This window comes from Protopterus annectens, chromosome 2.part2 (assembly GCF_019279795.1).
Source record: "Protopterus annectens isolate FY-2018-M chromosome 2.part2, PAN1.0, whole genome shotgun sequence".
Classification (NCBI taxonomy): domain Eukaryota; kingdom Metazoa; phylum Chordata; order Ceratodontiformes; family Protopteridae; genus Protopterus; species Protopterus annectens.
The window spans coordinates 470,475,502-470,489,289 of record NC_056730.1 but is presented as its reverse complement, the minus strand read 5'-3'; the positions used below and the strand labels follow the sequence as shown (position 1 = coordinate 470,489,289).

The 13,788-nt window shown below is 43.7% G+C and overlaps 1 protein-coding gene across 1 annotated transcript in view; it reads right to left on the bottom strand.

Moving 5' to 3' along the window:
• POLK (DNA polymerase kappa) overlaps window positions 1-13,788 on the bottom strand; it is a 1,256,064-nt gene that overhangs the window by 1,007,768 nt on the left and 234,508 nt on the right. Inside the window, exon 5 of the mRNA XM_044064442.1 lies at window positions 9,765-9,918. Within this exon, the coding sequence (XP_043920377.1) occupies window positions 9,765-9,918 (154 nt within the window). The remainder of the gene's footprint in view (window positions 1-9,764; window positions 9,919-13,788) is intronic.

Here is a 13,788-nt window from a genome sequence, read left to right as displayed (position 1 = left end):
GGAATAGCATTGTAAGCCATGCAGCTACCCACCTTATTAACAGTGCATCAATACCTAGTTGTTCCAATTTATTAATCAGTGTCCTGTGTATGACACTGTCAAATGCTGAAGTTAAAACAAACAAAAAAGACCACAGTGAAGAACTTCTCTAAAGCAAACTTCACACTACTCAAGACTGGTGTGGTATCCTTCAAGGCCCCCGAGCCAGTGGAAACCACAACCCAAGCTGCGGAAGCCCTTACAAATGCCTTCTACGAACACCTCCAGGACTGCATGGATCAGGCAATCCCTAATAAAACCAAGACTCTTTCCACCAAGGGCAAACGTCCAGTCTGGTGGACCCCAGCCATAAACAAACTTTACAATAAGAGGAGAAAGCTGTTACATGACAGAGCAAAATCCATAAAAGAGAAGACACTTTGATCATTATTAGTAAAAAAATACGAGCACTCATAAAATCATCCAAGGCCAACTTTGAGAGAAAAATTGCCATAGATTCAAAAGACAATCATAAGGCCTTCTTCAGCTATGTTAGAAACCTGGGTGGAAACTCCCAGATATGCTCAGAATTAGTCCAAAATGATACAAAAATCACTGAACCCACAGACATTGCCAACATACTGGCAGACAGGTACAGTGCAAACTTCACCCCCCCCCCAAAAGGAGAGATAACTATCCCAGCGGAGTGCAGCCTCCCAGACATCTCCAATGCGCAGGTGAAAGCTGCTCTCTCTAAAGCTAAAAACACAGCATCAATGGGACCGGATGGTGTCCCCGGCTGTGTGCTACACTAACTCAATGAGGAACTAAACCCGCACATAAGGCAGCTGTTTAATCTTAGCCTTACCACAGGATACGTGCCCAAGGAGTGGCGTACGGCAACTGTGGTCCCACTCCACAAAGGCGGTGCCTCTACGGACCCTGGTAATTACCGCCCCATAAGCTTAACAAGCCTGGTCTGCAAAGCTATGGAGAGGATCATAATGGAGCTCATAAACAAAGACATAGGAGACTTGCAGACATTGGACCCGACCCAGTTTGGCTTTGTCAAGGGCAGATCATGCCTTTTGAACTTGGTCGACTTCTTTGAAACAGTCACCAAGGCCATTGATGAGGGAAAGGCAGTCCATACAGCCTACCTTGACCTTGCAAAAGCTTTCGACATAATACCCCACTCGGGTATTATAGAGAAACTTACCAGCTTAAATGTAAACCCATATGTCACAAGATGGGTTGCAAACTGGCTAAAGGACAGAACCCACAGGGTTAGAGTAGCTGGCGCCATGTCAGACTCCAAGCCGGTCACAAGTGGTGTCCCACAGGGCTCAGTCCTTGGCCCCCTGTTGTTCAGCATCTACTTCTCAGAAGTACAGGCTAACATAGGAGGACTATGGCTGACAAAGTTTGCAGACGACTGCAAACTGGGAGCCATAGTGGAAAGTACATCGGACACAGATATCCTTCAGAGGGGTCTCAAGGAAACTGATAGCTGGTGCCAGAGCCATGGCCTGAAGTTAAATGCCAAAAAATGTATAGTCATACCCTTCGGGAAAAACAAGGTAACCCCAAGCTACCATATAGGTGGCAATCCACTAAGCACAAAAGAGGTTATCAGGGACCTGGGGACCCAGGTTGACAGTGGCCTTTCTTTTGACACTCACATTGCTAAAGTGGTTAGAAAAACCTTCTACATTGCCCACCTGATCATGAAGGTATTCACATCCAGATCAAGTAAGGTCATTGTTCCCCTGTACTCTTCACTTATCAGACCAATGATAGAGTACAATGCCCCATTCGGGATGTATCTCACCCGACACCTGCAGCAATTGGAGAGACCCCAAAAGTTCCTCACCAAAAGGATAAAGGGACTCCAAAATCTGTCATATGCTGCCAGACTGAAGAAACTCCAGCTCTATTCAGTCGCATACCGTCTGCTCAGAGGTGACCTGTGCCTGACATACAAGGCCATGTCCAACCCGGAATTAATGGACATGCTCCACCTCAAAAATCCAAATCTACCAGATCCACTAGAGCAAGTGACTTAAACCTTAGCACGGATATAAATAGGACATGCTGGAGGGATAGATTTGTCACCCAGAGACTCCCTATGTTGTGGAATAAAATCCCGGTCCATGTGAGGCAGAGCACCTCGCTGGCTCTGTTCAAGAGAAATCTTGACCGGTGGATGGGAGATCGTAGGTTTACCCCGGGAATCATCTCTGTGTCACTGCTGGACAGAGGCACAACAAACTAATGGGCGCAGTATTTTTTAACATAAGGGGTGGCGTAAGCCACAAAAACTCTGGGCTAGGCTTATAAATGCCTTAGGGCAGATAGCCTAGTATAAACCTATGAACCTATAAATATATAAATTACATCACAATTTTCATTCACAGTTGTTATTATATTATTGAACATCAAGTTACAGGTACTAATAGATCTATTTTTAACATATGCATGCTGATATATGGTTTCAAAGTCTCAACCTATCCAATTTTAAGCAAAAGTAGATTCATGGACCAGTCAGGACCAGAAATTTGGATGGAATTATACTACATTTTAGCCTGGTATTAGTTCAGTTAGCTCACTCTGGTGCATTTAAATGGCAAACTATGAATAACAGAACAAAGCTCTTCAGCATGGGGAAAGCACATGTATTGCATCTACATCACTTCTTGGCGGCAAACAGCAAAGGTACAATAACTCTCAGCAAGCCGAAAGGATGTAGATGCAGGGGTGCTATCATCCTATGGTTCCAGTACCCCTCGTAAAATCTGGAGGACAGCCAGAAACTACTGATAGGTGTACCATAATGGAGGCTAGCTCAAACCAGTATGTCATCTCTCAGCCAGACAACTGGATGTAAACGCAGGCAAGACTTCTGGCACATTTTCTCAATTTCCTTACAGAGTTGTGCAGGGTACAGTCTCAACATTCATACTGTATGGGGGGTACTCCCTCTAATTCTTTGGTTCCAGCAACTTTGTAAAACCTTGTTGAAAGGCTGAAACTGCTTTTAGGTGCACTGTAACAGAGGACAGCTCAAATCATTGTCAAAAAGTTTAGAAAGGCAGTATGAAATTGCCAGCTCATCATGATCATCATCATCATCAACTACCACCTTTTCCCCCTTGTCTACATGGGGTCAGATTATCATGCCAACTGCCACCATCTGTCTCTATTTAATGCCACTCTCCTAACATCTTTGACGGTCATGTCTGACTGTTGCATGTCTTCTCTCACACAATCCATTCACCTCTTTGCTGGAAGCCCCCATTTTCTTTTGCCTTTTCCATATCTGTCCCAAATCATCTTCACCAGATTGTCTACTGCCTTTTTGCACATGTGTCGGAATAACTGTAATCTGTTCTGTTTGACCTTCTCTGCAATTGGAACTACTTTGGCTTCTGCTCGAATGTCCTTATTTCTTTGTCTATACCAAAGTGTGTACACTATCACCTGCCTTGGGTGCTTCATCTACATCACCTCTAGTTTCCTCAACTGTTCTACTTTTACTGCCGGGTTTCTGTAAAATACGGTAGTCGCACCACTGTTTTGTACAGCTACCTTTTCAGTTTCTTTGACATTCTTCAGTACTACACTACCCATAGCACACTGTCAGTTGGCTGTAGTGCCTCTGATTCCACTTTTAGGTTCATAGGTTGGTACTGAGCTATCTGCCCGAAGGCATATATTAGCCCAGCCACGTTGTGCGGTATTCACCGCCCCTTTAGTAGTTCCCTAGACCCTTGTACTAGCAGCTAGTACCCTTGGCCCCTATCTAGTAGTGCTGTTGGTGTGATCACCTGTGTGAACTTTCGGTTACCCATCCATTCATCAAGGTTCCTCTTGAAGAGTGATAGTGAGGGGCTCTGTCTTATGTAGATCGGGACCCTGTTCCATAGTAAGGGAAGTCTCTGCGAAGGGAATCTATCCCTCAATATATCCTTTTGAACTCCACATTCTACCCATAGCACACTGTCAGTTGGCTGCAGTGCCTCTGATTCTACTTTTGAACTCCACATTCAGACTTCCCTTCTCAACCACCCCTCCCAAATACTTGAAGCTGTTAACCTGTTCCACTATTTTCCCTTTTGTCTCAGTTCTCAGCTTATTCTGATTTCCAACATTTGCTGCCATTACAACAGTCTTATATGTACTCAGTTTCATCCAATGTGCTTTCAATTTTGCATTTCATTCCCCTGTTCTTTGATTAAGTTCTTGGTCAGAATCTTCCTGCCGTGCCACATCATCTGTATTCAGCAACTTTGTTGATCTGTTCCCCCTACCAATTTGCTAATGTAGTCCATAACCAGTATGAACAGCAGTGGGCTCAGAGCTGAACCCTGATGCACACCCATTACCACTGGGAACCCCTCTGTGACAGTGAACACTGTTTGCACTTGAGTCATTGGGTCTTTGTACATACCCAGCACTAATTCTAGCAATGTTTCTGGGACTTCAAACCACTGCAGGACTGCCCAAATCAGCTTTCTTGGGTCACTGTCATATCTTTCTAGGAATCCTCAGTTGGATTCTTCTCTCATTTTTTGCATCTTCTCAACTATCTGTCACTCAGCAAATATTGGGGGTTAGTTGGGCTGCATCCTGATCTGAAAACGAACTGTTCATCTTCCATCTTACTTTCTACTACTCTAAGTATTTATCAACCACCCTCTCCAGAACTTTCACAAAGTGTGACATGAGTTTGATACCTCTATACTTCCCACAGTTATGAATGCCCCCTTTGTTCTTGAACACACTAATACTGGTATGCTTATTCGCCAGTCATCTGGGAAACCACCCTTCTCTTCATACTGCTTTAAGTGCCCTCAGGAGCCATTTCCCTCCTAGCTAACCCAACATCTCTTATCATATCTGCTGCAACCTCATCTAAGCCTGATCTTTTCCTGACTTCATTTTTCTTAATGCTTTTCTTAGTTCTTCTATGGTGAGCTCCTCCTCTTCTATCAATGTAGGCTGTGTCTTTGTCAGTACAGCTCCTGAGGGGTTTTCTTCATTCAGAATCTGCTAGAATTACTCCTTCCATCTGCCTTTGATGTCCTGTGGACAAGTGACCTGGTTGTTGTTGGCATCTCTTATGAGGAGTGTCAGACTATCTTCTTCATCTTTCTGTCTTTGCTCTGCAACCTGATAGAGTTTCTCTGTGCCATCAACCGAGTGACTTTCTAGAAGCTGGTAAAGTGTCTCTGGTGTCTTGCTTTTTGCTATTGCAATTCCTCTCTTAGCCACTTTGTTAGCCTGGTCCATTTTTTTCTACCTCCCACTTTTTCTTGCACTCCTTTTCCCGTGATAACTTCCTGGACTTTTGCATTCCACCACCAGCTTTCTTTACACACCTTATTTTCATACCTGGCTTGGACACACATCTGTCAAAAAGTTGTATAAGACAGTGTGAAACTGCCAGCTAAAGTCTTATAAGGTGATCCAAACATTTGGAAGTAGCTTATGTAAGAGAAATGTGCTCATTTACTTACGCCTTTTTTTCTAGCATTGTGCCTCTAGGTAGAAATGAGAATTTGTACTGCTCTTTCAGGGTAAAAATAGTCCTTGGCTGAAAGTGAAAGAAGTGTAAGCATGAGGTTGGACAGAGGAAGTTAAGCTCCAGGAGAGGTCCACCAGACAGGTCAGCAGGGTTCTGAAGGACTTTAGACAGAGGATTCTTCAGAAGATGAGGCCAAAGCAAAGGAAACCAACCAACCAAATTTGTCAAGTCCAATATGAAGCTATTGGAATGACCCTGGACCAACTTGACTTGGCTTGCTGTATAAAGTTTGGCATGTGGTAAAATGGGTAAAAAGCATATAAGATGTCTGGAGGCCATTTCTGGATAAGAGCATCCCTGGGGCATTTTCCCCTGGAAAAGTGATGAAATAAAGATCGTTTCATTTAGCATTACTTATTGATGCAAATAAGTTACATCAATGCTCTCTCCCAGCAAAAGATCTTCTTGCCAGTGAGCTGATGAGGGACTACTTGTACGGTATCAGTAGTGTGTGAATGACCTTTAGTACAACAAGAAACGCCTTCATGGGAAAGTGGTTGGCTATCAAAACATTTTGTGGATGCAGTTGTTACCATACCCTCACTGCTTCTCAGCAAAGGTTGTAAGAGTGAGGTACATGATATGCCTGCTTATGTATTAAAATACTGACATACTAAGTGGATGGCAATATATCTGTAGGTGGAGAGCCCTGAAAGGCTTGTAATGTTAGGAAAAAACTGCCCTAATTTCTAAAATATTGATATGTATACTGGCCTTTGCCTGGGAACTTACTCCATGAATTGTCTGCCCTTGATAATGTTCCCCTTCACTCTGTACTAAGACAAAAGTATCTGATGACAACCACTAAAGGCACGGGGATCTAAGTAGAACTACCCACAGTCAGGTCTGGTGGGTAGGTGGGTGTGTCATATCTGTGTGTGTGTACTTGCACATGCCTATTTGTGTGGTTTTGCAAGATTTGGATGCTTTTATGTACTGTTTAATGGGATTTGTCCAATGAACCTTTTAAGCCCCACTGCAGAACTCTTGTGAAATCTGGCAATCAGAACCATGTGAATAACTGCTACCCTGAGATCTATGGCTCTCGGGATTAGTGAGGCATAATGAGACGGAGTGATCAAGTTTGAACAATCTGAATCACCACCAGTTTCTGTAAAGGATGCTGCCTGCTGACAAATAATGCGCCTTACAGGAAAGTGCTCAGCATGCATCAGAAGAATGTGGGCAACTGACAGGGCTTCAAATGTGACTGCAGTAGTCACTCTAATTCCTAAAGATCGGAAGATACTCAGAAGAGGCTGCCTCACAGAAATTAGTCTGTTCCATACTGAAGCACCTAAGAGACAGTCACCTAGTTAAGGGAACAACTTCAACTGTTACCACCGTTGGTTTGCTGCAACTGTGCGAATGTATTAAGTGAAAAGCCTGGTATTTGAAATTAGATAAAATATAAAGTATCTAGATCTGATAATGACTGGCTCCCATCCAGAAGCACAGAAACCTCTACACTACTTAGAAATCTTCATATGAAGGTGGCTATCCAGGAGGTCAAAAATCATACCCACTTTCCTTTAGCCAGACAAGGAAAAATGGACTGCATTGTGACCCTATGAAAGGGCTCTCAGAGGATAAATTATTGTAGGATTCAAAGATTATCAGCCTGTATGATCTGGTCTAGTGGGACCTCCTGGATGGCTCTCTTGCACATTGTTTAACACCTATTTTCTTCCAGATTCTTTTGTTTCAGTGGGATGTGTGTCAAGAGGAGACAGTGGGTTGGGTAGGGGGTCTGGAAGGTATCACATGGCTTCTAGATATTACAGCCCTCATCAAGTTGCCCTTCAGGAAAACACATTCAAGTAGAGTAACAGACAGAAATGTGTCTGTAGAGTGGGATAGTCAGCAAGGTCTGAAGGATAAGAATGCTCTCCCCACAAAGGAGAACCATGGCATTTTTGTTGCAACCAACTGTTGCTACCTGTGGACTGATGACTGTTATGGATGTTATGACAACCAAAGCATCTTCTCAAATATACTCTGTTGTTTTTATGCTCTTGACCATAATGAAACAAAAGCAAACAGACTCAATTGCCTTCTACACAATGTGCACTAAACAGCTAGAAAGTTAATGCCAACAGCTATGATGGTACTGCCCTCCTTTTCAACATTCTCCATGTAATGTTTCACTAATGGGCCAAACAGCAAAACTCAGTTGACAAGGGTGTTTAGAAAGGCTACCTTGATTTTCTTAGTGAAGGGCAATGCTGGTGCTAGCAGCTCTCACAATATGTATATGATGAACTGTGAGACATATGTGGCGAGGTTTCAACAGAAGCCATAGTAGTCATCTGAGACTGCAGCCCTTACTTCCAGTCTCTACTAACTAACTTTCCAGGACTGGCTAAATTCATTGGCCAGCTTGCTCTACAATTATATCATATGAAACAGTTTACTACTCTCAACATGAACATGAAGGGCATGTAAACTCACTTTCCAAACATGTCCATGGCCCCAGATTCTTTACCCAGGGGATGAACTGGATTCTGTGGATCAAAACAATTTGCAAGGACTCCTGCAGCAAAGATGCTGTTGTCTGGCAAAGTCATCTCTGTCCTCTGTCCTGCTGGACCAATCTTTGAGTGGCTAAGGGATTTTGTCTGTCCTCTTCATGATAAGTACTATAAGATAAAACTGTTCACATACTATTTGAATGACAAAATGTTCCATTCTTTCAAATGGGGGGGGGGCAACCCATGAAGGAGGAGGGGAGTCCCAGGTGGTCTACTGCAGGATCTATTGTTGATATGTCATGGGATCTACAGCATACTCTACAATTAATGTCCTCATCAGTATATGTAGTGAGGGACTCAAGACAAGAGTTCATGTATCCCCACTTGCATTTGTGCTTCCTAGCAGGGTTTTCAGGTGATGGGTCTAAGGGTGAAGAAGAGGCCTGAATGAAACCAGATATTTAGAGGCAATCCTACAAGGCTGTCCACCCCCATCTGTCCTCTTCTGGTGCACAATCGAAGTGCCAAACAATTAAGGTATATTTGCAGATGCCACAGTCACAGACAGAACAGATACTGAGGGGGACAGGTGCAGCACAATCTGAGGTTTCAACATAGAGTCTTACTGGTGTCACACTTGTGGTAGAGATGTCCTACCCCCCAGATACTGAAACTCACTTGAACCAACATATACACTAACAATTTGCCCTATACCTTACCCACAAAGGATGGGTCCAGGTAAAAAAGGTGAAAATGTTTCTGAATCCGGAGTAAGATGCCAGAAATGTTGACTCCAAAGGTTGGCAGGACAACTACTGTAAGATCAATAATTATCCCAGTATAACCTGGGCCAAAACCAAGGCTGACATGCTGATTATGAGCTCGGGGTATGAAGAAACTCCTGACAGGGATATCACCAGTGCTAAGATCATCAATGGTGGTGGCACAGTTGACACTTCCAACCCCAAAGGCCACAGCCTCAAAACCGACATTGCAACTGACACTGATATGTATATCAAAAATGAACTAATGCCCAAAGGTAGTCAAGTCAGTCTGGGCTTTTTCTCTCTATGCCACACAGCTGGTCCCTTCCGATATATTTTTCAACCAAGGTTGCTGATATCAGGACATTTTACATTCCTTGATGTGCAGTGACCTCAGTACACTGTAAATGGAGATCTGCCATCCCATCAAATACAGGAGACTTTAATAATTTTGGACCCTTCGATGACACCCTTCTAAAGGCTGCACATGTTGTTGTAGTGGCTATCAGGAAGCTAGCTGTTACAGAACACTCATACTTTCTCTTATTTGCCATCAAAATCAACATTTTAATTATTTTAAAACAGGAGGTCAAACACAAATGTGAAAGCTGGAGCCAGTCATCTTTCAAAGCCTTAATTTTTTTTTAACTGCTAATAGTGCACTCCCATTACAGCATCAACTGGTCTTTCATCTTCTGGGCAGCTGGGTTTGCTTGGGTGCATACATGTAACCCATCACTAGGGGGTCATATCAGAGCAGAGCAGTTTTCCTTGTCATGAATGAAAATGCAGCCCCAAAGATACCAAATACCTGTTCTGGTTAATCTCTTGCACATTCATGAATCGTGTAATGAAAGTTGATCACCTGCTCCCTTCTATTAGAATTTGGTTTTATCAGACTTAAAATGTCACAAAATATCTCCGTAAGTGGCTTGTGTCAGTAGCATGGTAAAACATACATACCACTTCTTGCAGACATGTTTGGGATTGTGTAATGTGTTCTCTTGTCTTCAGGCCAGCATTTCCTTTCTTCTAAGTGTTCTGTTATATCTAAATATGCTTCATCAAGGCTCATAGGCAGAAAGCTAGGATCATATGTCAGCAGTATTTCTTGAACCTAGGTAAAGACGTAATTGGCAGTGCAGCTGTTATTATTAAATATCTGCAAACAAATGTTAGTATGAACAGAAGCAGTTAATGCAATAACCAAAATCATCTGCAATACTACTCGTGTTAAGGTTTCAGTGACAACAGCCATAATAATGAATATATAATAAAGGGCAGTGAAGAATCCAACTAATTTAATTCAGGTTAAATGAACAAAATAAAATAAAAAGTAAACTGTAATTTAAGGAGATCAATGGTATACAGCAAAGCCAGTTACCAAATCTTTTCTATACAAACTATGCAAGTTATGGAAGTAATGAAGTTGGTCACAAATGTGTTTAACAGCACTGTCAAACCATAACATACACATACATGCACACATAAACAAAAATACATGCACTAAAACTATTATATGTGGTTACATGTTCAAGTTTTGGTCAAAACAGATTCAATACACGACACTGTCAGACTGGAATTAAAGATAAGTGCAAAGGTTTTCTTACCATTTCTTTCTAATCATGGAAAGTAGGCTTTTTGATTCTGAAATATGTTTTTACTTTGGTTACATTAATGGAATTATATTTATTACATTTAAAAAAAATAGCGCATCTATATTGCATGCTGAGTTTCTTTTCCAATTATTTTCTGATTCTGTGTCACCTGTTGGCACTTTCTGATATCACCATAATGGAAACAAATGTGTACTTTAATATCTCATGGTATTGAACTGAAGGGAGTGTCTCTATACCAGAAACATGCAGTGCGATTCTACAAATTTCTGTGCCATGTAATTATCTTTTTGGAGGATAGCCAAAACGTATCCAAGGACTCAGAGGGGAGCCAAGTCCAGTCGATGTTCTTCAGTGCAGCATCACTACCTGTATGTCATCAACGGAAGTGCTGTCAGGAAACTAGGTCTGACATACAGGTGGAGGAGCTGCATGGCTAAGAAGCTGTCTAGTGCAGGAGCTTAAGCTGTAGGGTGACATGTCTATCATAACATTCTATCTGAACAAAATAAAGAACAGGTTTGCAGAGCCACTAATCCATCAGAGAATTAAATCTATTTTTTTTAAAACAGAACACTGTGAGCCACCTTTCAAGAGTTTCTTAATGGCTTATACTACATCAAACCATACATACACACAAGTCCAATCTTTCCCCACAACTCTGCAGTACAGTGTCACCGGTATATATAACTTCGCACTGCAAGTAGTCTGGCTTACCACCATGTATTTTCTGCAATACCCAATCCCAAATACAAGTGGAGCCTCTGCCTTTCTCAGACATTTATTCAGTTCAATGAACATTCAGAATTGTATTTGGCAGCTGCTCAGTATGCAAGAAATGCAGAATCAGGTTTAACCTTAATAAACACAGTTCAAGTGATGAAACTAGAAGTACAAACTACATATTTTAGTATCAGAAAGCCCATTTTTCAACCCACAAGCATAATTACTACAAAAGTAACATTAAGAAAAACACATTTGCATTTGATTTTTAAAGAAATGTATAATAAGAAGTTATGTATTCACCATAACATTCCATCTGAGTAGGTAGCTTCATTTGTCTGCAACCTGTGGGTCTTGGATCCGATATCGGATCTGAGCCGGCAACTTGTTTCAAGCTAATGGATCCGAGCTCCTAGCTCCTCCCTTCACCCATAATCCCCTGCTAACCTTCCATGACCTCAGATCGAGTTTGCCCCTCAATAAGTACCGAAAAAGGGTATTCCAACTTACATAGATCCGCTGAAGGCCAGGGGGAAGGAGGGGGAGATGGTTGCAGACAAATGAAGCTACCTACTCAGATGGAACGTTATGGTGAGTACATAACTTCTTAATCTGAAGTAGGGACTTCATTTGTCAGCAACCTGTGGGACAGAGTCCCCAGCTACCTGAATCGTGGGTGGCCATCATGGAAGGATATTGTGCAGCACCGCAGAACCAAAGGATGCTCTTCCTCTAGAAATCATGTCCAGTTTGTAGTGGTTAATAAAGGTATGAGATGAGGCCCAAGTGGCTGCCGAACAAATATCATCCAATGGAACTCTAAATTTGAAGGCCGCAGAAGTAGAGATGGAACGAGTGGAATGTGCGCAAACTCCTTCAGGTGTGGGTCTCCCAGAAGCTTGGTATGCTAGCAGGATACTCCTTACTCAGTCTGGTGAGCGGGACGTCAGTGTGTCTGACTATGGAGTCACCTATGACAAGTATGTTTGGTGTTGTATTTGGCCTTAAGGGCAGTGACTGCTTTGCACACTGATTTTGTTGTTTATGTGTTGTTTGTGTGGTGTATTGAGTTTGCAGTTGCTTGGGTGTCTGCTTTGGAGGCCTCTGCTGTTTAGGTAAATTTTTACTCAGAGCCTCCGAGTATGTCTTAGTGTGTTTATGTGTTTGATTCAGTGGTGTGGTTGAGTTATGTGAGACTGGTATTGTGGTGTGTGTGTAGACGGATGGGAGATTAGATCCGGACTGGGATCAAGAATCGAAGGAGGATTCACTAGGTGAGACCACAGGTAAGGGAACCAAATTTGCCGAGGCCAGAATGGGGCAATGAGGATCATCCTGCTCCCCAACCGCGAGGCTTTCTGTAAGAGTTGCAGCATCAGGGGTAGAGGAGGATAGGCATAAAGTAGACCGGGTGGCCAAGCATGCACCAGAGCGTCTCTTGGGGTTTCCCCTGGAGGGGGAATCAGAGCGAAGAAATTGCCGCATTTGGTGTTTGAGAGAGAGGCAAAAAGATTGCAGCAGGGTTTCCCCCATATTGCGAATATCTGCTTCGCTACTAGTGGGTTGAGAGACCACTCGTACGGGGTAAGAAGGGTGCGGCTGAGTTTGTCCGCTAGGATGTTGGCCCGCCCCGGAATGTGCGTTGCAATCAGAAAGAGGTTGGTGGAAATCGCCCATTCCCATACTCTCATGGCTTCGCGGCATAGAGGGTGAGACCTGGTTTCCCCCCGTTTGTTGATGTACCAGACAACCGACATGTTGTCCAACTGAATTGCAATCGTTCCTACGGGGAGGAGATTCTGAAGTGCTTGCAAAGCGTACAGCACCGCTCTCATCTCCAGAACGCTGATATGCAGGGATGTCTCTGTATCGTTTCCCGTGCCTTGGACGGTCCTGCCTGAATAATGCCCCCCACCCGAGGCGGGAGGCGTCCGTGGTCACCGTGGCGAGAGGTGCAGAAGGGTCGGCTTGTATGGAGGTCCGGGGCATGGAGCCACCATAATAGAGCCCTCCTGCAAGCCTTGCTGATAGCAATGGGGTGATGGAGAGGAAAAGACAGAAAGGACCATTGTACTAGAAGGGTCCATTGCAGTACCCGCATGTTCAGACGGGCGCATGGAAGGAGCGTTATCGCTGCCGCCATGGAGCCCAGCGTCCTTAGGATCAATTCCGCCGTTGGGGTCTCTGATTGGAGGATGGCCCGCACATGAAGTTGCAAATTCCGTAGTCGTTCCGACGTCAGAAAGGCTCGTAGATTTCTGGTGTCTATTCTGGCTCCTATGAATTCTATGACTTGTGTCGGGGCCAGAAAGGATTCGTCGGCATTGATGGTGAGGCCTAACTGTGGGGCTAGGCGGAGAAAGAAATCTCTGGCTGAGCAAAGTAGATGCCTTGTTGGGGCGGTCAGGAGCCAGTCGTCCAGGTACGGAAAGACCTGTATTCCCTGGAGTCTCAGGTGGGCCGCAATCACTGCTAATACCTTGGTGAACACCCTGGGGGCTGTGGTGAGGCCAAAGGGAAGGACCCTGAACTGGTAGTGACTGGCTCCCAGCCGGAAGCGGAGGAACCTCCTGGATTGTCTGTCCATTAGAATGTGGTAGTACGCATCCTTGAGGTCTATAGAACACATCCAATCGTTCTCCCTTAGA